The following is a 25278-nucleotide window of genomic DNA, read 5'->3' as shown; positions in this document are numbered from 1 at the left end:
GAGATCCTATGACATTTTTTTTTTTTTGTGACAATCGGATAAGGTTTGTAGGTGAAGGTGAAATTGTTTGTCATAATCAAAGATAGTGGCCACTGTAATGGGTAGTATTTTAATGTAAGGGGTTAATTACCACGAGGACAGTAATCAGAGGAAAAAGTGATTTTTAAATTTATTTATTTTTTACTGGTGGTGTGGCTGAAGAGTTTATGTATAAACAGTGGTTTCCAAAAGAAATAACCTGAAACATAAAGAGATACAATATAGAGGATAAACTAGATAATTTAGTTGTTATCTGGAAGATACAGCAGGTATAAATGGTAACAGGATTCTTTAGTTTCTGCAGGGCTTGACATTAAGCATTGTCATGTCAATTGGTCATTCACTTGCCAGAATAATAAAGTTACTTGTCCAGAGACAAAAACAAAAAAAAGGACGTTAGAAAGAAAATAAAAGAAAATCCTCCACTATCATCATTAACACCTAATAGGGATTAAGAACACAGTGCAGAAGGTGGGCCTGCGTAGCTCAGTGGTAAAAGACCACCCCTGGAGTTCGCTAGTTCGAATCCCAGGGCATGGTGAGTGACTCCAGCCAGGTCTCCTAAGCAACCAAATTGGTCCGGTTGCTAGGGAGGGTAGAGTCACATGGGTTAACCTCCTCGTGGTCGCTATAATGTGGTTCGTTCTCGGTGGGGCTCGTGGTGAGTTGAGCGCGGATGCCGCGGTGGATGGCATGAAGCCTCCACACGCGCTATGTCTCCGTGGCAACGCGCTCAACAAGCCACGTGATAAGATGCGTGGGTTGATGGTGTCAGACGTGGAGGCAACTGGGATTCATCCTCTGCCACCCGGACTGAGGCGAATCACTATGCGACCACGAGGACTTAAAAGCACACTGGGAATTGGGCATTCCAAATTGGGTAAAAAAGAACACAGTGCAGAAAGATGGTAAATCATTACTCACCCTAAATATTAAGTAAAAAAGTCAAACAAGAAAGGAAACGCGTCAGTAGATGTCCTGTGTTAACTTGGTGTTGAACAGTAGCCTATAACGGTGCCACAGTACTTCCACGGACATAAGCTCACTGTGGCGGTATAAGTGTTTTTCATTAAATGCAGTTCCCTATCAATTCACTTCACTCGACATTGCATTTGAACGCTATGGGGAAAATCCCTTTTCCACAACCTAGTTGAAGCCCTTGTATCATAACGGCAATCGTGATTGGCAATGATGTTTGAGCTCCGCTTCTTTAGGCATGCCTTTGCCCTATATAAGCAGGCGCTCAAACATCATTTCTTGAGTATTTCTTCCTTCAAGACCGGCATCGTCTCATCTCGACTACGACGGATCATCTCATCATGATCAGCCCACTCTTCAGTAGATGGGATTCCCTGCAGAACCATCAGGACGTTATTCGCCTGAGTCCAGCGCCTGCAGCGAAGATTCACCCGCCCCCTCTAGTGTTCCAGCGAAGAAGTTTCTCTGTCTTGCCACCAGATCGTGTCCCCGCTTCCCGCAGAATCCAGGCAGGAGTTCTTCCTTTCGAGTATCCTTTCAATTTATATAATATAATTCTGTTCGAGTGACGTAAAACACACATAAAAGAGCCGCTTGTGTATACACGTCTTTTTAAAGATGTCATATCGCAAGTGTTCCTGTGAGTGACACAATGCACCATCAGACCAACATGAGAGCTGCATTTGCTGCCTGGGCCGTACCCACGCCGAAGCAGCTCTCATGGTGTCAGACTGCCCCTCACTGTGAGGACATGAGTCTTAAGATGCTCCGCTCTGGGGTCACCCTCGTTCTGAGGGATGATTCTACCTCCCGTTCCCTTCCGACTGCTTCCTCTGTGTTAAGTTTCGAGGGACCACATAAGGAAGCACTGCGGGTCCACGAGGTAGAGATGGAAGAACCCGAGGAGGATCTCGCGCCGGCGCATGCCCCACGAGCCCCTCGATCTTCCCACGCAGTGTCTTCGCCAGTGCAGTACGCACGTGACGACCTCCGGCCATCTGTGAATGAGCGCGGTGTTGATGTATTTGGCGGGTCTGATGATGATGGCATGTCCCTCACGGCATTGGACATGGGATTATGGTCCATGGAGTATGCTGCAGCCCCTTCCCCCAGCGGTGGTGAGGAGTGCACACTGGCCACTGACAGAGAGCTTCTTCGCGTCCTCACACGGGCTGTTGAGAACTGCACACCCTTCAGGGCTCAGATAGTGCACCTACAAGCTCTCCTTTCTCCACCATCTAATTCGGATGAGGAGCAGTTGGTGCATTTATTATGCCTCGTGTGGGCATTGCACACGTATGTGGAGTGCACTCGCCAGTTTAGATTGTCAGATCAGCTCTTCGTTTGTTATGGAGGACGTACAAAAGGCATGTCCGTCTCCAAACAAAGGCTTTCTCACTGGATCGTTGATGCGATCGCCCTCGCTTATGAGTCACAGAGCATTAGATGCCCTATTGGCGTAAAGGCGCAAGGATCATTCAAGACTTGTCAATTTGCCAACAGATGCTTCAGCAAATAATCCAGCACTTTGAGAACAATGTACCCCAAAGACAAATTGGAAGGATTTTGATTATTTCACCCTCTACAGTGCACAATATAGTTAAAAGATTCAAGGAATCTGGTCTCAGTGCGTAAAGGGCAAGACAAAAACCATTTCTTAATGCGCATGATCTCTGATCCCTCAGACGTCACTGTCTTAAAAAACATCATTCATCTGTAATGGATATCATGAACATGGGCTTGGGAAAACTTTAGTAAAAATTTGTTAGTCAGCACCACTCGCCGCTGCATCCACAGATGCTATGCAAAGCAGAAACCCTACATCAACACTGTCCAGAAGCGCTGCTGACTTCTCTGGGCTCGGTCTCATCTTAGATGGAAAGTAGAACAATGGAAATGTGTTTTTTGGTCTGAAGAGTCCACATTTCATAAAGTTTTTGAAAAACAAAGCCGTCGTGTTATCTGGGCCAAAGAGGAAAAGGGCCATCCAAGCTTTTATTAGCGTCAGGTCCAAAAGCCAGTGTCTGTATGGGCCAGGGGTGTGTCAGTGCCCGTGGCATGGTTAACTCGCACATCTGTGAGAACATGAATGCAGACAAATATATATAAAAATTTTTAGAGCAACATATACTGCCATCCAGCACTGTCTTTTCCAGGGACGTCCCTGCATTTTCCAGCAGGGCAACTTTAAACCACATACTGCCTGGATTTCTAGTGCATGGCTGTGTAAGCAGAGAGTGTGAGTGCTAGATTGGCCTGCCTGCAGTCCTGACCTGTCTCCAATTGAGAATGTGTGGTGCATTATGAAGCACACCATACGGCAACAAGGACCCTGTACAATTGTGCAGCTAAAGACCTATGTAATGGATGACTGGGGGAAAATTCCACTTTCTAAACTTAACAAACTTGTGTCTTCAGTGCCCAAATGCTTAATAAGTGTTATTAGAAAAAAATGGTGATGTTTCACAGTGGTAAACACTCGACTGTCCCAACTTTTTTGGAGCGTGTTGCAATCATCTGATTTTAAATTACTGTACATTTTCAAAAAACAAAGAAATTCACAAGGAAAAACATCATAAAATGTATAGTTGCAGTGCTTTCAATATAGCAAAGGGTTAATATAATTTACAAATCAATCCTTTTTGTTTTTATTAGCATGTTTCATACTGTCCCAACTTTTTTGGAATTGGGGTTGTAAGTCATCATTAGTGCTTGGCACACATCCAAAATTTGAATGATCATTTTAGCATTGGAATGTGCATTTTTATCTGAAATTCATCGAATATTCAGATTTCTAATTTAAAACTGACAGCCTCAAAAACCATTACATTTGTAATGTAAGGAGCTTGCAAAGATGTGCACCAATCAAGTAAAATTGCAATGAGAAGGATTTTTAGCTGAGAGTACACAACACTTGCTTGCCACTGATTTCATGGGCAATCTGGTACAAGTGGAGAAGGGCAGGGATCCCAACACAAACTGCTGTATCCCAGTTGTGAGAGTGTGAGGAGACAAAAGTGATCCTTTCCATTTGACCCCAGGCAGGATCTACTAGCCATTCAGAGAATGCTTTCTTTTTATGCTTGCATATATTTTAGCTGTTCTGCCACATCCAGTCCATAGTCTGTTTGCTTCTAGTTTTATCTAGGTAAGTCAAGTTTATTTATATTGCACATTTCATATACAAAGGTCATTCAAAGTGCTTTATATAGAAATGAAAAAGAGAAAGAAAATAAAGTGTTGGGCACTTCATTCGGGTTTGGTTATTAGCAATTAAGGAGCGGGTTTGGTTATTAGCAATAATTAATAATTATCAAAGATAATTATTAATTATTAGAATAAATAGAACATTGATTAGAATCAACATTAGCTCATTAATCCTTCAAATTAACAATCATCAAAGATAACTATCAATTATCAAAATCAATAGAATATTAAATGTTATCAGTGATAATTATTAATTATTAAAATCAATAGAACATTAATTAGAAATGACATTAGCTTATTAGTCCTTCAAATCAACAATCATCAAAGATAATTATTAATATCAATAGAACATTGATTAGAATCAATTTTAACTTATGAATCCTTCAAATCAACAATCATCAAAGATAACTATCAATTATCAAAATCAATAGAATATTAATAAGGATTAATATCGCCGGGGCACCACCCTGGAATCGGGGACTAATAACCAGATAGTATAGCAGTCTCAATATAGGATTGTTCTCTTAGGAAAGTTGACGTCCGGAGAACATCGACATTCAAAAGGAAAACAATGAAGGCTTGAATCCGAGCACTGACATCCCCTGCCAGCCCTTGGCACAGGTGCAATACCAAAACACTTCTCTTTAAAGTATAACAAAGTTTATTGATGCAGTAATACCAATTAATAATCAATACAATGTAGTCGATAAACTTCCTACTTCCAACTACAAACTAAACAGTAACATGATTAGAAATGGTAACAAATAAGCCTATAATACATGAGGAGGTTAGGCGTGCGTGTGTGTGTGTGTGTGTGTGTGTGTGTGTGTGTGTGTGTGTGTGTGTGTGTGTGTGTATGTGTGTGTGTGTGTGTGTAAGGAGAGAAGGAGGGCACAAAATGGCGGGTGTGGCTCTCATGGAGAGTACATCACGCGAGGTTTCCGGCCAAAGAATGTGGGCGGAGAGACTGGTTAATGGCGACTGCCCGTTTAACGCATGTCTCCGCTGGTATGATAACTTAGGGACAAAGCTGGACTCTATCACCAAGTTATCTGCTGGCCAAATGTGTGTGTGGGTATGTTTGTGAGGGGTCATGTGTGTGTGTGCGGTTAGTATGAGAGAGAGAGAACAGAGTGACGGCACTGAAGCTGGTTTTAGCGATCGTGGGAGAGATGGCAACCATTAGTTTTATCACTCAGAGACGCGGAGACTCGGGTTCGTTATCTGTCCGACGCGGTCGTTGGTTCTTTAATGGATAAACTCAGTGTGCCGGTCTCACCCGCGATGGCGGAAATGCACAAGCAGCCCAACGTGGTTGGACGACAACACAGCAAATCACATTAATGGTAACAGTAAATTACAATAATACCTTGTGTATTATTATCAAGAATGAGCGGACTCGGCGGTCTGTAAACTGTACAAGCAATAGCCTTGATACAAAAGAATAACACACTATAATAATCTATCTCTGCCCAGACGTAAACCTCTTACGTGAGTCGCGTGAGGACGCGGGTAGAATGCGTGTTCGTCCGTCGTTTGACTCCGACTCGGTTCCTCGAAGCTCGGGTGATGACGGGAGGCCGTTTCCTCGCTCTGTCGGCGGGCGGTACGGCGGCTGATTCTTGGCGGGTTGGCGACGATATCAGTTAAGTTGAAGAAGGAAGAGAAATCTTCTTTCTTCACTACTGCAGGCAAAAGGGTGAGACGCGGATTGCTCGGCAGTCTCCTTCGGATCCGTTAGCGTGCTCATGGAACACGGAGAAATCTCGGCTCATCCAGCAAGATGAAGATTGTATGGCCAAAGTTCAGGTACATATGTCCTTGGGCAATGAGGCTACACCTGGGAGCAGCAGGGCTGAAACTAGACGTGGTGCATACTGTCGCTGGAAGCAAAGCTTAGAAGGATCTCTGAGGTTTTATACTCTCGATGACGTCATGGTTGAGGGACGCATTCTGTTGTGCTTTTAATCCAATAGGAGTTGAGAGTTCGATCCTTAATAATTTCACACATAGGTGTAAAGTGTGCAAGGCTCGATGGGATCTGAAGTCTATTTTGGACTCCCTTTGGTTGATTTTGGTGCCGTTTGTGTTATCAGACTTTGAGTGTTCCTACAGGCCGCAGTCAGGATTTATGACTGTATGTAGGCCTGCCTTTGTCTCCTATCTGAGTACATGAGGCCCAACAAAAGTCAATTTTAAAATGACTTAAGAACAAGAAATACAATTTCTGATTTAAAAATGAATGAAAATCAATAAAAATGAAGAAAAACAAATACAAAAATAAAATTATACAGTGCAATAAGTAAAGTGCAGTACAGTGCTCAGTCAGTAAATGCACAGCTAAACAGTCTGGATTTGAATGTGGCTACTGTTGGAGCACATCTGACCTTTGGTTTCAGCTGCTGGTGGCATAATAGCTAAACGTTGTCTCATTGAATGGAGAATGGAGAATAAAATTTTTCTTGATATTTAGACATATAAGAGGTAACTGTCCTATAAAAACATACTGTAAATTTCAGAACTCAAACTTCCTCCCCAGTCAAAAAGAGCATTTATAGTTGCCACCCTGCTGAAATGTCTCGTTTTAAAATCTGTCTGTTGTTGACATCACGAAACATTGCTCATTTGTATTTACACATCCCACAACGTCTCATCATGCGTCATATTCAGATGCAATGTGCTGGATGTGCGTTATGTGTAACCCTGCAATTTTGTTTTATAATGTTCTTCCGATTGATTTTGCTGAATTTGAGGGGTTGCATGATGTTAGCCAATCAGAACAGTGGGTGTTTACGTTGAGGTTTTAACGAGGCGCTTAGGCCAAAACTGAGCATTTCAGACAGAGGCCCAAAAACAGCATAGAAAATGATCAAATATTACTAAATTGTGACTGTTTTGGTACCATTGCCATTGGACCTCAAGGAAGATATAATTTACTCACCCTCATGCCATTGCAGATGTGTGACTTTCTTTGTTCTACAGAACACAAACTAAGATTTTTAGAACGATATGTCGGCTCTGTTGAAGTGAATGGTGGCCAGTAATCGGAAGGTCCATAAAGCATATAAAAGCAGCATAAAAGTAACCCATTAGACTCTAGTGGTGAAATCCATGTCTTCAGAAGAGACATGATAGGTGTGGGTAAGAAACATATAAATATTTACGTTTTTTTTTTAACTATAAATCTCCACTTTTACTTTCAGATGTGAAAGTGAAACTAAACTACCACGATGTGACTTTTAGATGTGAAAGGGAAAATTAAAGGTCCACATTTAGGTCCTAGGCCTTTGAGTTATTCATAAACTAGTAATAGTACTTTAAAATTGATTCTACATGATTTGAGGACTGGGGTGAAATGTTTTTGGGGAGAATCCTGGAAGCAGTATTTTGAATGAGCTGCTGGTGTCTTATGGTGTTTTTGGGATGGCCAGTGAGGAGTCCATTGCAGTAGTCCACCCTGCTGGTAATGAAAGCATGAACAAGTTTCTCTAAGTCTTGACTGGATATGAAACATCTAATTCTGCAAAAGTTTTGAGATGGTGGTAGGCTGATTTAGTTATTGCTTAAATATTACTACTGAAATCAAGATCTTGTTCCAAAATGACACCAAGATTCCTGACTTGATTTTCTGTCTTATCCGTTGATCTAATGGCATGCTAACATTTCTATGCTTCCTATATTACCTAACATTTTGCTTTTCTTTTTGTGTGCATGGCTGTGTTTGCACAGGTCAAAAAGTCATTGACCAGTAGCCTTATGGCTGGTCCTGAGACAGATGCAGTACAAAGGTGGCGGAAATGTGTGGACTCTGTGGTGTTCAGTCTTACTGAGGATCAACTGAAATCTATCAAAAACAAATGTGGTGAGAGAAATCGCACACAGTAGTGAGTGAGAGATCACAAATTTTTCAACTGAATGCAAAAAACCTTGATTGACTGGTTCAGGTGTGTTTTATTATCAAAGGAATAGCAATAACACTACTAATAACAATATTTAATAATAAATAGTTGTAATACATTTTTTTTATTCGTATCATTATTTATAATATTACTACTACTACTACTAATTATTATTATTATTATATGTAAGCAATATCACAAAAACAAGTGTACCAAATGTCAGCACACTGTGATTTAGCCGTAGTAGCCTTGTACCACAGGTAATCAGATTTTTTTCATTGATGTTTCCATTTATACTGTGAAACTCAATTGTGCAGCATTTTATTTTACCTAAAACTAGTGAATTTTTTTCAATTTATTTTAATATTTAAAGTTTTTCAGATGTCAAAGAAATGCAAAAAAGTACAAAAGAACATAATTCATGTTTTAAATTTATTCTAGATAAATAATATTTTAGATATGTGTAACCCAAGTAATATACTTTAAATGTAATTAACTGTAATCTGATTACAATAATATAAAATGTAATGTGTAACGTTTTTGACTTTTAAAAAGTAGTTAGATTACAGTAATTTATTACTTTGTTATCAGATTACACCTAACACTGCTTATTTGTCTTAGAGGACAAAAGATTCTTTGTGCCACATCCATATGTCAGTCATGCTGCAAGAGTAGATATTCAAAGTTCGCATGTATGACTGTGAGTCCTTACAATTCCCTGTGAAAAGATTGTGAAAAATTTGGAATACAGAGAGAGGTTTGACCAGCTTCACAGCTGTGGCAACAGGCCTCAAGTTTTCTCTCATTCACAGACTTCTAGTAGGATCATGTTCCTGAACAGATGAATCTGACACGAAGTGACTCATCTGATCTTTGACCGCTGGTCATATAACATGGTAGACAGTGAGGCCTGTCACAATGGCTGTTCCTCAAAACACAGCAAGAAACGGAGAGGCAGAGTGGGAGGAAGAGAGAGCAAATGTGATTAAAAGAGAGGACCATTATAGGAACAATTACACAAGAAAATACTCTGTTCTTATAACATGTTTGGAAAAAACCCTTCAATTTAGTTCGCAACTGATTTTTCTCCAGGGCCCAGATTTTACATTGGACTTCAGTTAGCGACCCTACACATTACCAAAATTAAACTAAAACGTCCTTAATATCAAACATTAAAATGTATTAATATTACCATGAACTGCATATGCAGTTGCAATTGGATAGTTTACCCAAAAATGAAAACTGTTATTATTTACACAGAAATGTTAGGCAGAATGTTAGATACCGACAGCCTCGGTCACCATTCACTTTCATTACATCTTTTCCATACAATCAAAGTGAATAGTGACCAAGACTGACCATTCAGCCTAATGTCCCCTTTTGTGTTCCACAGAAGAAGAAAAAATTAATGGGGGTTTGGAACAACATGAGGGTGATTAAATTATAACAGAATTGCCATTTTGGGTAAACCTCTGTTAATGTAGTCTAAGTCGTATTGTATTTTACCTTGCATAGTTTTGTTCGTGTTTTTTGAGGATGGGGCACAACCTGTCCATGTTGGCATCTGTCTGATTTGTGTTTTTGCTGTTGTAACTATGTTATATGGTTAGATGCATTTTATTTTTGCAAATAATATTTCCGGCTGTTTTTCTGACTGTCTGGGTCACAGCCCACCTGTTGAGTTCCACCTCCTGAGATTTTGTGTTTGTGTGTCTTTCAATCAGAGGAGCGTGATTTTTTCGTGGTGCATCACCTGGCAGATCTGAAGGAGGGAGCCATCTCTCCTCTCATCCATGGCATGCCTATCACCTGCAAAGTGGAAAATACAGAAAGATACACCACCCGTTCCAAGGTGCGTTTGTACATGATTGCATATTATTGTATTATAGTGGCAAAAACATTATGTAAACCCTTTGGAATATGCTGGTTTTCTGCATCAGTTGGTCATAAAATGTGATCTCAACTTCATCAAAGTCACAAGTATAGACAAACACAATGTGCTTAAGCTAACAACACACAAACAATTATAATCTTTCATGTCTTTATTGAACACATCCCATTTAAACTTTCACAGTGCTGTGGCAAAAGTAAGTAGGATTTAATAACTGGTTGATCCTTCTTTGGCAGCTATAACCTCAACCAAGCATTTCTGGTAGCTCCGGATTAGACCTTCACAACGTTCAGAAGGAATTTTGGACCATTATTCCTTACAGAACTGCTTCAGCTCAGCCATGTTCTTAGGATGTCTGGTGGGAATGGCTCTCTTGAGGTCATTCCACAGCATCTCTATTGGCCACCCTTAAATTATCCTGCAGGATATCTTGATAAACTTGGGATTTCATTTTCCCCTCGATGATGGCAAGCGGCATCCCGAAGCAGCAAAGCAGCCCCAAATCGAATACTTCCTCCACCGTACTTCTTTGGGATGATGTTTTCATGGTGGTATGCGGTGCCCTTTTTGCGCCATACATAGTGCCACGTGTTCTTCCCGAACAATTCAACCTTATTTTCATCAGTCCACAAAACATATTCCCAGTGGCATTATGGAGTGTCAATGTGGTCTTTGGCAAACTTCAGGCACGCAGCAATGTTTTTGTTGGAAAGCAGTGGCTTCCTTCGTGGTGTCCTGCTATGGACACCATGCCTGTTTAATGTATTCCATATAGTAGACTTTAGCTGTTACTCTAGGGTTCTTTTTAACCTCATTGATCATTCTGCGGTGTGCCCCTTGAGTCATCTTGGCTGGACGGCCACTTCTAGGGAGAATGGCCACAGTACTAAGTCGTCTCCATTTATAGGCAGTTTGTCTAACTGTGGACAGATGAATATCTAAGCTCTTCAAGATTTTTTTGTAACCCTTTCCAGATTTATGCAAAGCAACAATTCTTGATCATAGGTCTTCTGAGAGCTCTTTTTTTTGCGAGGCATCATGGTCCATGTCAGCAGATGCTTCTTGTGAATAAACTCAACATTTTTGAGTGCTTTTTATAAGTCAAAGTAGCTGTAATCCACACCTCCAATCTCGCTTCATTAATTGGATGCCAGATTTGCCATCTCCTGACTCATGACTAATTAGGTTTTGTTGACATCATTAGCCTAGGGGTTGAGAATGTTTGAATGTTGTAATCTGTATATACAAGAACAATACAATAATTAATGTGTTATTAGTTAAAACAGATTGTGTTGGTTCATTATTGTAATTTAGATGAAGGTCAAACCAGATTTTAAGACAAAGTTATACATAAATGCAGGTAATTCCAAAGGGTTCACATACTTTTTCTTGACACTGTACCTGATAACCGAAATATCCTGTATGTAGGTACGCATTTGCAATCTGTACACGGTTCGTCTGACGCATGGTGAGTTCACATGGACGGTAAAAAGAAAGTACAAGCACTTCCAGGAGCTCCACAGGGACCTGTACAAACACAAAGTGATGCTGCAGTTTTTGCCTCTGGGGAGGTGAGGTTACACACAGGCACATGCAAATTCACAATGCAACATTTGTTTTGGCTAGAGTTTTTAACTTGTGTTGTGCTCTTTGTGTTCTTTAGATTTGCCATTCAGAGACAACAGCTGGCGGGTTTGACAGAAGAGATGCCGACTTTACATGGAACAAATAGAATCAGCAGAACGTCTAGCAAACCAGTACATACTAATGCAACCAATATGGATACTAAAACAATAAAGCAATGGTTGCAGTTTGCAAATCTTTATTAAATAACCTTTCAGTCAAAGATCTGCTTCAGGGACTTTTCTTCAGATACCAGAAGAAGATCGTTGACCAAAGTTTTTACAAGCTACTACAGTGTGTGGGACTTTTTCTGTTTTTTCCTTGCACCTGGGTGTTTATTTCTTTATGTGTGTTTTTCAGAAATACCTGGAGGAATATTTAAACAATTTACTGGAAAACACCTTCTACAGGAACTATCATGGCATGGTGAGAGGCTCACACACACAAACACACCCATTCACAACTACACAGTTGTACACCAAATGTTCTGGTGGCCCGTGTTATTTCATACATATGTGTGTTGTGTACATAGCTGGACTTCCTGTCGATCGGTCCACTCTCTTTCATCAGAGACCTTGGTCCCAAAGGACTGTGAGTAGAGATTGTTTCTCTTGTTTTGTGATTGTCGATTTCAATACTATTCAATACTATTCCACAAACCCAAGAATTTCACACACTATTGCACTTGTGTATATGGTTGTGTGACAATAAAAGTGATTTGATTTGATTTTATTGTTGTCTGAATTTATTTTTGTTACTCTATTTTAGTTTATGTTGTTGTTTTTTTTCCACAGAGAAGGTTATATTCTAAAAAGGTCAGGTGGTCACCGCATCCAGGGGCTCAACTGTTTCGGACACCATCAGTTTTGCTTCAGATGGTCTCGCCGCTGGCTGGTTGTGAAGGATTCATTCCTTCTCTACATGTCCAGGTTGGTGTCTCCAGCATGTGTCTGTTATCTATGTGACCTCACCTTACTTCAAGCTTTTCTCTGTTGTTTTATGGTCCATGTTTTTAGAAGAGCTGTAAATACCGGCAGTGGACACACAACAGCCAATAGTTTTCACAAATTAGTTCATTTTTTTAGTTCAAGTTATTTTTCAGTACATTCCATTGTCATGTGATAAATAAATGTCTAATTTTACCCTAAAAAAAAACATGAACGTCACTTGTTGCCACATCCAGCAAAGAGATCCTATATCTTGTACGTTTAATTTACATTGTGCAGTATTGTGCAATGTAGAGTGGAAATGGTTGTCTATCAAAACAAATATTGATCTGTCTCAGCCTGGAGCTTCCTTCCTGCAACAAAATCACAGTAGGTCATTGAAAGGTTAAAGGTGTAGTTGGAGCTTAGAGTGCTTGGGTTGGAAACCTGTCAAACAAGTTCTCCCAATAGTTTATCAGTGTAGAGGACATCTGCATCCTGTTTGCATGTACCACCAATCAGGACAGATCAGGCCTAGGCATTTAGAGGTCTGTCACTCTGTGGATGGACGTTTGTGTCTCTAATACAATTCAGAATTATTTTGCACTGGCCAGAAGGGTTGTATTTTTTCAGCCACACAACTTGCACACATTACAATGAAATTACATTATAACCAACAAATGCCTTTTGTCAGTGATTTAACTGCATAATATCTCAGGAAACACACATTAAAAAGCATTTTCTTTCTTCCTGTAAGGGCTTGAGCCAGTTTAAATAAGTTTCTTGTAACAACAATAGATCATGAAGGTATGCCAAAGTTTGCCTGAGAGCTTTTGCACGGCCAAACAGTATGTTTCAGTGTAAGTTCCTGGAAAACAGAGGTGCAACTTTGCCCAGCCCTTCATTGTGTGCTAGCAAGAACCCTGAGGGTAAAATAGTAACTGATGTACAGAAATACATTAGACAAAAACAAAGGCTGTAAATCATAAAATATAGAATATTTGAGACCCCAGAGACTTCCTAATGTGTTGTGATGGAAATTTCAGTCCTGCCTATTTACATATAAACATTTCCACAAAAAGAAAGATCAGAATTGCCTGATCTGGGTGTGGACCTCTTCATCATACTGTATTTATCTAGATAAAGTGTTTGTAGTGCACATTTGCACCATATATAACCTCCTACCTCCTGTTTTTTCCTCCAATCCTTAATGTACTTTATTTCATGAAATATATATCTCTCTCTTCATTTTCTCTCTTTAATAGTCATTATCCTTCACATGCACCTTTCTCTAATATACTGCCTCCGCTCTCCAGACCTGTCACTATCTTAGAGCTAGAAATGCTCAGAGAAGGTATATACTGTAGCTACTGATTACTGGTGGCAGCATGTCCCTGAGTCCCCAAGAAGGTTTGATTTAGCAATACTGCTGCCTGGACCTCCCACCCTTCTTCACAGCCTGACCTTCACTTCCCTCAGCACAATGAGTTTAATGCCCCTTTCCTTTTTCACACTTCCGTGGACAATTTGATACAAAATGCAGGACTTCCTGTTCCGGTTGCTGCTGGCATGCTGCACAAGTGTTTGTAGCTTGCTAGCCTGCAAAGCATTGCTTATTCTTATACGTTCATTGTTTTATCCTTTGCCATTTTACCACGTGCTTTGGGTTTTTCCGCTTTTCTACGGTTTCAACTGCGTGTATTTTACAGCCCGCACCCGTTTTCTCTCTTTTTTCTTTTCCCGCTTATCTACATCTCGTGTCTTTACTGCATGCATTCGTTTTCTCCACTGTGTTTTACACGGATTATTGTATCAGTCTCAAACCCTCGCCACTCAAGAAAAACCATAACAACAACAACAACAAACAATTGTGGAAGTCATGGCATCCGCTCACGTTATTTCTTCCTGCATTGCATGCCACATGTTTACTACAGCTTCTTTCGTCAGCAGTGAGGGATTCACATGTGATAAATGTAAGGAATTAGTCAGGCTGATGGAAAAGGTTAATGAGTTGGAGACATGCATCCGAACACTAGTGGAGGTCAGTGAGAAAGAGAAGCCGGTAGATACTGTTTCGGATGTGGGTAGTACAGCGAGCAACACACACACTTTGGTTCCAGCTCTAGAGCCCCCACAGCAGGGCATTTGGGTGACGTCTCGGCAGCATACTCGCTCAGCAAAGCGACACCACTCTCCCGATCCTGTTAGGGTTTCCAGTCGATTCTCCCCATTCAGTGATGCACCCACTGAGAACCATGTTCAAAGAGCCTTAATAATTGGTGATTCTATTGTAAGGAACGTGGAAATAGAGACACCAGCCACCATTGTTAAATGCATTTCCGGGGCTCGAGCATCTGACATCAGATCAAATTTACAAGTGCTGGCTAATGCCAAATGTAGATTTTCTAAAATTGTTATTCATGTCGGCACTAATGATGTCCGATGCTGTAATATGCTCTGCCCCCCTCCCTGCTCATTGTGGTGACAAGGTTTATAGTAGATTAGTGTCACTGAACGGCTGGATATCTGAGTGGTGTCTGGAGAATAGCATAGGATTTATAGACAATTGGAAGAGTTTTTGGGGTAGACCTGACCTGCTAAAGAGAGACGGACTCCATCCCTCCAGGGAAGGTGCCACTCTCCTCTCTAGTATTGTGGCTCATAGTCTTAATAGTGATAGTATTTGACTAATTGGGGCCCAGGTCAGGAAGCAGGCAAACTGGCTATTCCAAACGTCTGCTAGCTGCCTTGAGACGTCACACAGGTCACATAAACTACAACACATAGAAACTGTATCACCTAGATATCATATAGAGACTATGTCTGTTCCTCGAACTACCAAACACAAACCCCTCACTAAATCATTTAGAAAAAATGTGATTAAGGTCAGACTTGAAAAATAAAACAAAAGTTTGAAGATAAACAGCATATAAAGGTAGGACTAATAAACATTAGATCTCTTTCTACCAAAACACTAAATGAAATTATTACAGATCATAGTTTGGATGCACTCTGTTTGACTGAAACCTGGCTTAAACCGGATGAATATATTAGTGTGCATATATTTAATCATTTAATATATTAATGAATCTACTCCCTCAGGTTATTGTTATAAACGTAAGCCTTGTCTGAAGGTTGTTGCTACAATTTACAGTGAAGTTTTTGGTGTTACTGAGAGGACAGGAGATAAGTTTAAATCTTTTGAACTAATAATGCTTAATGTGGCACCGTCAGATATAAATAAAAAAATCTCTGTCATCTTTTGCCCTTGCTACAGTATAGAGATCACCTGGGCTGTACTCAGATATCGTTGGTGAATTTGCAAATGTTCTATCACATCTAGTACTTAATATAGATAGAGCTCTAATTGTTGGTGACTTCAACATTCACATAGATAATGAAAATGACACATTGGGATTAGCATTTATCGATATTCTCAACTCTCTTGGAGTCAGACAAAATGTGACAAGACAAACTCATCGCCATAATCATACGCTAGATTTAATTCTGTCATATGGAGTTGATGTTGATACTATAGAAATTCTAACGCAGAGCGATAACATCTCAGATCATTACCTCGTCTCTTGTTTGCGGCGATCAGCTTATGTCACTCAATCTACACCATGCTATCGTTCAGGTAGAACTATTCTTTCGACCACTAAAGATAGCTTCACTAATAATCTTCCAGAATTGTCTCACATACTCCGTAAGTCAAAAAGTCTAGAGGAACTTGATGTAATAACAGAAAATATAAATGGTCTTCTCTAGCACTCTTGATAGTGTCGCCCCCCTTCAATTAAAGAAAATTCAAGAAAACATTTTAAATGTTTAACATTTTAGTCTCAGATCACGCCCTGGTGTGTTTAGAGGTGTTGCCACATATGGAGAAAAAGAAGTCATACAGTTGGCACTTTAATGTATCCCTTTTGCAAAATCCTGAATTCTAACAAATGCTAAAGGCTGAAATCAGTGTCTATATGGAGACCAACTGGACCTCAGTACCCTCTGTGGGTGTGGCTTGGGAGGCACTTAAGGCGGTTCTTAGGGGCCGGATCATACAGTATGCCTCATTCACCAAAAAACCCAAAGCACGTGAGCTTGTGGAATCGGAAGGGAATATTAAAAGTGCAGAGGAAGAGCTGAAGTGCCGAATGTCGTCTAATGGCCTCAGGGAATTGACCCGATTGAAATACAGATATAATACTATTTTGTCGCGGAAGGTGGAGTTTTGGCTATTCATGGCAAGACTCATACTTTGAGTCGGGGGACAAAGCAGGGAAACTTCTGGCTAGATATATAAAACGGAAAGAGTGTTTTTCTACCATTCCCTCATTGAAATCTGCTGGTGGTGAAGTATTTACTTCGGCCATTGATATTAATATTAATCTTGATCTCTATAGTTCCACGTCTTCGTCTACTGATGAGGATATTAGAAACTTTGTGGAACCATTAGAACTTCCTAAACTGACGACTGAGCAAAGAAATTCTCTTGATTCTGAGATAACCTTTTATTTATTAAGACCTTGCCTACAGGCAAGGCTCCGGGGCCAGATGGCTTTGCTGCTGAATTCTTTAGATCTTATGCTACAGAACTGGCTCCACTTTTGCTAGAAGTTTTTACAGAATCATTAAAGAATGAAAAGCTTCCGCCAACCATGAGACAAGCCCGGATCAGTCTGATTCTTAAAAAGGACAAAGATCCAAGTGAGTGTAAGAGTTACACTCCAATTTCCCTGATCTAGCAAGATGTTAAAATATTGTCAAAGTTAGCGTCAAAGTTATGACATCTCTTATACATATAGATCAGGTGGGGGTTATTCGGGGCCGTACCTCCTCTGATAACATTAGGTGTTTCATCAATATCATGTGGTAAGTGGCGAATGATCAGACTCTGGTCGCTGCCATCTCACTTGACGCTGAAAAGGCATTTGATATGGTAGAATGGGATTCTTTTTTTAAGACTTTGGAGATGTATGGGTTCGGGAGAACTTTTATTGGATGGATTAAGTTACTTTATAGACACCCTGTAGCGGCTGTAAAAACAAATGGATTAATTTCAGATTATTTCACTCTGGATAGGGGCACCCGGCAGGGTTGCCCTCTTTCCCCATTATTGTTCTGTCTTGCCCTGGAACCATTAGCAGCCACGATAAGAAAGGAGGATGATTTTCCAGGGGTGATGGCGGGAGGTGTGGCGCATAAGCTTTTGCTTTACGCAGATGATATTTTATTATTCGTCTCCGATCCTGCTAGATCTGTGCCTTGCCTCCACAGAATTATTAATTCCTTTTCTAAGTTCTCAGGATACAGAATTGATCTAAATCTGAAGCTTTGGCTCTGACAGCGTACTGCCCGGTAACGGCTTTTCAGCCGGGGGCCTTCCAGTGGCCCAAACAGGGCATTAAGTATTTGGGTATTTTATTCCCAGCAAATTTGTGTGATTTAGTTAGTTAATTTTGACCCTTTAATAAAAAGGTTTTCGAACGATGTGGGCAGGTGGGATTCATTACATTGATCTATGACTGGGAAGGTTACTGTTATTAAAATGAATTGTATTCCAAATTCAACTACCTGCTTACAGTCTCTCCCTATAAATATCCCCCTCTCTTATTTCAAACAATTTGATAGCATAGCTAACTCCTTCATTTGGTATGGTAAACGTCCAAGATTACATTTCAGTAAGCTGCATAGGCCGATTGACAAAGGTGGGCTAGGCCTACCCAAGAATTGTTTTATTATGTATTCGGTCTCAGACAGTGGCTCATTGGTCGCTTCCACCTGAGAGAGCCCCTCCCTGGTTTTGTATTGAACAGGAAGTGCCTGCCCCTATTTCGCCATTGCAAAGCCTTTCTATCAAACTAACTGGAGAAGTTGTTACACCCCATTATCTCGCATTTGCACTCGATTTGGACAAAAGTGTACAGAGTGTTTAATTCTGACATTTATTTAAATGTTGCTTCGAGCATATGGCTGAACCCAAAGTTATGTATTAATAAGTCCCCTTTCTGCTGGACAGAGTGGATTGTGAGGGAGGTTAATACACTCTGTGACCTATATGAGAGTGGAGTGTTGAGATCCTTTGAAAATATGGTTCAACATTTTGGGATTCCCAGGTCTCAATTCTTTTTGGGAGTAGCATACACCCCCCTAGAGCGGCAGATACTCTGGGAGTGGTGATTACTGCTTTTGGAAAAGGTCATGAGGCATCAGTGTATTACACCCTGCTAATTCAGAGTCTGGGGGACGGAGCTTCAACTTCTCTCAAGAGATTATGGGAGAAAGATTTAAACTTGGTATTGGTGGAAGGAGTGTGGGCTAGGATTCTAAAAAACGTCAAGTCTACATCTAGAGATGCAAGGGTGTGCCTTATGCAATTTAAGATTTTACATCGATTCTGTTGGTTCCCTCTAGATTGTATAGGCTTGGTCTTAAAGACACACCCACCTGCTAGCGATGCTAATCAGAAGATGGGGACACAACCCATGTTTTTTGGTGGTGTGTTAAGATCCAAGAATTTTGGTTGAGGGTTCAGAGTTTTACGTGTGACGTATTGGGTACTCAAATTTCATTTTGCCCCAGACTCTGTATTTTAGGTGATTGGGCAGTCATTAATATAGGGGATAAGCGCATAAAAAATTGGGTCCTAGCCAGTGTTATGATCGGCAGATCATTAGGGAATGGAAGTCGGCTGGAGCGCCCTCATTTTAAGAGTGGTGCACAGAGATGGGCAGGGTAGCGGCATTTGAGGAAATGTCATGTAGAAGGCTAGGCAACTTAGATTCATTTAATAAAAAAACGGGGCAGCTATTTGGCTTGTTTGGAGGGCTCTTGAGTAGGGGCAGTGGAGAGAGAAGTGTAGTTTTAAATGTGTGTGATTTTATTTTTTTATATATTTCTATGTATATATTTCTTTTTGTTTGTGTGTGTATACTCGAATGTAACCACAGGGATATTTGTTGAGGGTTAGGGTGGGGTTGTGGATTGGGAGGGGATTTCTACAGAGAAATGGTATATATGAACAATTTCATTCAGGATTTGAGTACAGAGACTGCACTTATCTGAGTTACAAATGACTTGCTCTTATCATCTTTTCGCGGCTGCATTTTTCTTCTAGTGCTTTCAGATCTTAGTGCTGCCTTCGACACGATAGATCACAACATTCTCTTGAATTGGCTGGAGAATTATGTTGGCATTAGTGGACTTGCATTAGCATGGTTTAGGTTCTATTTATCAGACCGCTACCACTTTGTGTGTGTAAACGAGGAATTGTCAAATCAAACAAAAGTATGGAGTGCCACAGGGATCAGTTTTAGGGCTTCTACTTTTCTCCTTATACATGCTTCCCCTGGGAAATATTATCAGGAATCATGGAATAAGTTTCCACTGTTTCGCCGACGATATCCAACTTTATATTTCTTCTAAACCCAATGAAAATTAGAGGTACTAATTATTGGACCAAAAACCTCTAAAAATAAGCTGCTAAAATGTAATTTGACTCTTGATGGATGCACTGTTACGTTGTCTTCTACAGCAAAGAACTTGGGTGTTATATTTTATACCAATCTGTCCTTTAAAAATCAAATTCCAATGTTTTTAGAACAGCATTCTAAGAGGTCTGGGAGCTCAGTGAGTATTGACGCTGACTACCACCCCTGGAGTCGCAAGTTCGAATACAGGGTGTGCTGAGTGACTCCAGCCAGGTCTCCTAAGCAACCAAATTGGCCCAGTTGCTAGGGAGGGTAGAGTCACATGGGGTAACCTCCTCGTGGTCACGATTAGTGGTTCTCGCTCTCAATGGGGCACGTGGTAAGTTGTGTTGGATCGCGGAGAGTGGCATGAGCCTCCACATGCTGGGAGTCTCTACGGTGTCATGCACAACGAGCCACGTGATAAGATGCACAGATTGACGGTCTCAGAAACGGAGGCAACTGAGACTTGTCCTCCGCCACCTGGATTGAGTGGAGTAACCGCACCACCACAAGGACCTACTAATTAGTGGGAATTGGGCTTTCCAAATTGGCAGAAAAAGGGATGAAAAAAGAAAAAGAAAAGCATTCTTCCACCTCAGAAATATTGCTAAGTTATGACACATGCTCTCTGTTGCCGAGAAACTAATTCATGTGTTCATGACCTCAAGACTAGATTATTGTAATGCATTACTGTGAGGATGTCCAGCAAGTTTAATAAATAAACTTAAATTGGTTCAAACTGCAGCTGCCATAGTGCTGATTAGAACCAAGAAATATGATCATATTAGCCCCATTTTATCGTCGTTACATTAGCTACCTGTTAAATTTCTGATTAATTTTAAAGTTCTGGTAACTACAGATGGGCCTCACTCCGATCCCACCACGTCCCTGTGGCCTATGTCAACTGGATGCAGCTTCTCTATCGAGGCGTTACGAGTGCCGTCCGCTGTACTGCCGGGATATCACCACCGTTCACCATCAATATCGGAGTCCATCAAGGGTCTGCCCATTCGCCACTGCTCTTCATCACCTGTATGGATATGGCGATGGCGCCTGCAGATCCACCATACCCTTGGTCCCTACTCTACGCTGATGACGTATTTCTCGCTGACAGGGAACGGCAAGACCTCCAAGACCAAACACAGCACTGGAAAGATCGTCTGGACGTGAATGGCCTGTGACTCAACCTCGACAAGACGGAGTACATGGAGTGTGGCCCTAAGACCGACAGTACCATCAGGATCGACGGTAGAGACCTGAAGAAGGCCACCCAATTCAAGTACCTCGATTCCACCATCTCGGCTGATGGCAACAGTCTTCCAGATACAAGATCAAGAGTCATTGCTGCCTGGCTGAAGTGGCGCCAGGTAACTAGCGTACTCTGCGATCAACGCATGCCAAACCACCTCAAGACGAAGGTCCACAAGACAGTCGTCCGCCCAGTTGCCCTGTATGGCGCAGAGTGTTGGCCCGCAACCACCAGGCATGAACAGGCCCTTCACGTAATGGAGATGCGCATGCTCAGGTAGATGTTAGGACTGACCCGATGGGACCAGGTGATGAATGAGGATGTCAGGAAAATTATGGGTGTGACACCGATCATGGACAAGATGAGGGAAGCATGCCTCCGATGGTATGGCCACATAGTCCGCAGCGGAGTCGGTGGTGAGGAGAGCGCTGCGCCTCAACCCCGAGGGAAAACGACCATGCGGACGGCCAAAGAAACGGTGGATGGACCAGATTAAGGAAGATATGAGGCACGTCAACGCCCGCCCCCAAAGATACCCTCGATCGGAAGAAATGGAGAGCATCTTGCCGAAAAGCGGACCCTGCACCTATGCGGGACAAATGCTAGGAAAGAAGGTAACTACATACAAAGCTTTGAATGGTCTAATTCCACAGTGCTTAAGTGACCTTCTGACATGCTATATTCTATCATGTTCATTACGATAACAAAAATCTGGCTTTTTAATAGTTCCTAGAATATCAAAATCCACAAAAGGAGGCAGATCCTTTTCCTATTTGGCTCCTAAACTATGGAGTAGTCTCCCTAACACTGTTTGGGATGCAGACACACTCACTCAGTTTAAGTCTAGACTAGAGACTCATCTGTTTAGCAAGGCATACACCTAATTTATCCATCAACTCACAATTAGGCTGCTTTAGTTAGGTCTGCCGGAACCAGAAACATCTATCATGATCTATAACTCTGTATAAAATTGAATGACATCTATGCTAATATTATTCTATTTGTTTCCATGTGTCAACCTCGGGATTCATATCTAGAGGTTACCAGAACCAGCCAGATCCAGCTCCGTTCCTGCTTGGTGTCGGACTCCACTGCTATGTGTTTCTAAGTGATGATGACTAAATGCAGCTGGTGCTAGCCAGACATCTCCTCAGTATTTTATGGTGGACTTCATAGGATGAACTGATGCCAACTCCAACTGTAAGACATCAGATACTTCATATGCCACTGCCTGAACCATGGATTTAGGATGGACCCCACGAACCTCACCAAAATGACCTGCTGTTTGAACTGTGATGCACCTCCTTGATCTCTGCCTGCATCGCCTTTGTCTATTGATGGACTACACTCTTGAAATGGAATACATAGACTATACTTTAATTGCCAACAAAAGCCTTCATCAGCCAATTAACAAAGGACAATGCATATATGTAAACTTCTGCAGTTAATCCAGGATGTATTTCAAAGACATTAGTCATTAATCTTACAGTTCATAAAAAAGCTATTTATTTTTTTTAAACACTGGACCTTAACACTTACTTAGTTTACTAATCTTAAACCATGACATGCACTGCACATAAATAACTAATACTGGCATTATATTCATGCTGGTTAGCCAGAGGGGAACTGGCCCCCACAATGAGCCTGCTCCCAAGGTTATTTTTCTCTTCTGGAGTTTTGCGTTCCTTGCCACAGTCGCCTTTAGCTTGCTCACAGGGGTTCTAAATACAATTATTATTTAATTATTAAATTTTTATACACAATTTACAATCATATTTAATCAAACTACACAATGATCACTCTAAGACTTTACAGATATTACAGTTTCATTTTTTGTTAATGCATGATTTTCTGTAAAGCTGCTGTGTGATGTGTGTTGTGAAATGCGTTACACACTTTAAATCCTGTTTGATTTGTATTTTATTTAAATTAAAATTGCCACTTCTACTCGTTTCCCTCTTTATTTCCCTAAAAATCTTTAAAGGTCAAGTGTGTAATTTCTGCGCAACTAGCGTCACCAAGCGGAATTGCAAAAACTGACTGCTTTTAAACCAGTTTCCCAACCTGAATACGCCCTCTGTCTGCCATTATAGATAATCCTGCACAGTGGCAAATTTTTATTTGCCTTTTTCTGAAGCTTTTTGGATGAAAGTATATGACGTTGCATCATTTAAATATCCATTCTGATTAATTAGTTTACTAATCAGTGTCAGCCTCCTTTGGCATTCATATTGATTCATACAGTGATTTAAACACTTTTACGGCTACCGCACGTAAAATAAAAAAAATATATATATTTTAGAGTTATGCAGATTAGTAGGTAAATTGATGAAACAACTTTTTATTAAAACTGTTCATTTAAAGTTGCTAAGCGATTTTAGCTGTTTTGGAATTTCCACAAGCTGAGCCGGTGGATTAGCCACACCCCCTCTTTCCAAAACCCTGCACTCCAAAGATACTAAATTAGCTTTATTAAGACCGACACCGAGCAGATGCAGTTGTTAAAAACAACAGCAGCAAAAAATAGTAAATGGGCAGGACTGAAATTCCATCACGCATAATGATTGACAGCCAGAAAGTGTCACAGACCACGGCCCGCGAACAACTTTTTTTTTTTTTTGTTGCTGTTTACAGCATATTGAGCTGTCACAGACCGGTGAGATATCTCACAACACTTATTTCATTAATATCTTTCAGGGAGTAGGAACATGTTTTGCATACCTTTCCATGAAAAAAATAGCTTACAGCACCTTTAATTGTTATGTTTATTTTAAATAGCCAAAATTTTTTAAAGGGGGCTCAGCCTCCCTTGCCTCTTCTGACGGAAGATGGATTAATGTTTAATTATTACATTTTAATGACTCATATTATGTTTTTTTCCCCCCTATTATTGCTGTGGGTGAGCAGAGATCCAGGCATTGTGTCATTTGTTCTGCTGTTTGATCCTGAACTGAAGGTGTTGGTCGGGCATTGCTACACTGATACCAAGCATGGAGTCTGCATTGAGAACTTTAGCAGGTAAATGGTGCACTAATGAGCGATGAGCATCATGACAGAGCTGATCATTAGTATTGAATAGGTTTCAGGACCAAGATTAGGAAGTCTTCCTACTATTGGAATTGGTTAGCAAAGACGTTACAGCAGTGTGCAGCAACAGCTGGTATGTGTTTTGCAGGAAGCTGGTGATTAAGTGCAATAGCTACCGGCAGGCTCAGTGGTGGAGTCATGAGATTCGGAGTCTCTCTGAACCCTGTGATTTCATCCAGACACATCGCTTCGAAGGCTTCGCCCCACCCAGACCTGACACCCTCACAAAGTGGTGTGTGCATTTATGGAATATTTCAGAGGATGTACCTTCTTTCAAGGAAGATTGATTGACTTGTTTGTGTAAAGGTGTGGTCACAATAGACTTTGTGCACTATTCATTTCTGTTCATATGCAAGTGTATGCATGAAGTAGGAACTAAAGTACATGCATAGAAATTTTGTCTTCCACCGTGTACCAAATTTCAAGTTAAACAATGATCTGCGAATTTGGATAGCGAAAAGACATTTGACCAACAGAGATCTAAACATAACAGACTGACCTCTTAGCCCAATACAAAGAAAACAAGCTTAAAAGCTGCATGGTTTGCAATGTTGTGGAAAGTTGAGTTGCTAATACAGTATATTCTAACACTTTGAGTGTGATATTGCCATTTATTATTTATTGAAAAAAGAAGCCCTAGATTATAACATAATATCCCGTTGATCATATTCGTTGTGGGGTCCAAAGTAATTTTGCATACCCAAAGCCTAGTGTGACCACACTTGACTAACTCATTGTTTGATTGACAGGTATGTTAACGGGAGTGGGTATTTCTCAGACCTGGCTGATGCACTGGAACAAGCCAAGGAGGAGATCTTCATCACTGATTGGTGGTTAGTACTTTACCACACACACGTTCATGGCCTGCATGGGGCAGTGTCTGTGATAGTTCAGTTATACAATACTGTTT

General features: G+C 40.8%; 1 protein-coding gene across 2 annotated transcripts in view; it reads left to right on the top strand.

Moving 5' to 3' along the window:
• LOC127429462 (phospholipase D2-like) overlaps positions 1-25278 on the top strand; it is a 44017-nt gene that overhangs the window by 5015 nt on the left and 13724 nt on the right. For both annotated transcript variants that reach the window (XM_051678464.1, XM_051678454.1), the window contains exons 2-11: positions 7954-8086; positions 9848-9975; positions 11443-11585; positions 11678-11771; positions 11998-12063; positions 12170-12228; positions 12432-12566; positions 24189-24299; positions 24457-24600; positions 25118-25201. In XM_051678464.1, the coding sequence (XP_051534424.1) occupies positions 7981-8086; positions 9848-9975; positions 11443-11585; positions 11678-11771; positions 11998-12063; positions 12170-12228; positions 12432-12566; positions 24189-24299; positions 24457-24600; positions 25118-25201 (1070 nt within the window). In that variant the 5' untranslated portion in view covers positions 7954-7980. The remainder of the gene's footprint in view (positions 1-7953; positions 8087-9847; positions 9976-11442; positions 11586-11677; positions 11772-11997; positions 12064-12169; positions 12229-12431; positions 12567-24188; positions 24300-24456; positions 24601-25117; positions 25202-25278) is intronic.

Source organism: Myxocyprinus asiaticus, chromosome 3 (genome assembly GCF_019703515.2).
Source record: "Myxocyprinus asiaticus isolate MX2 ecotype Aquarium Trade chromosome 3, UBuf_Myxa_2, whole genome shotgun sequence".
In the NCBI taxonomy this organism is placed as follows: Eukaryota; Metazoa; Chordata; class Actinopteri; order Cypriniformes; family Catostomidae; genus Myxocyprinus; species Myxocyprinus asiaticus.
Note: the sequence above shows the minus strand (reverse complement) of the source record. Positions and strands in the feature narration are given on the sequence as shown.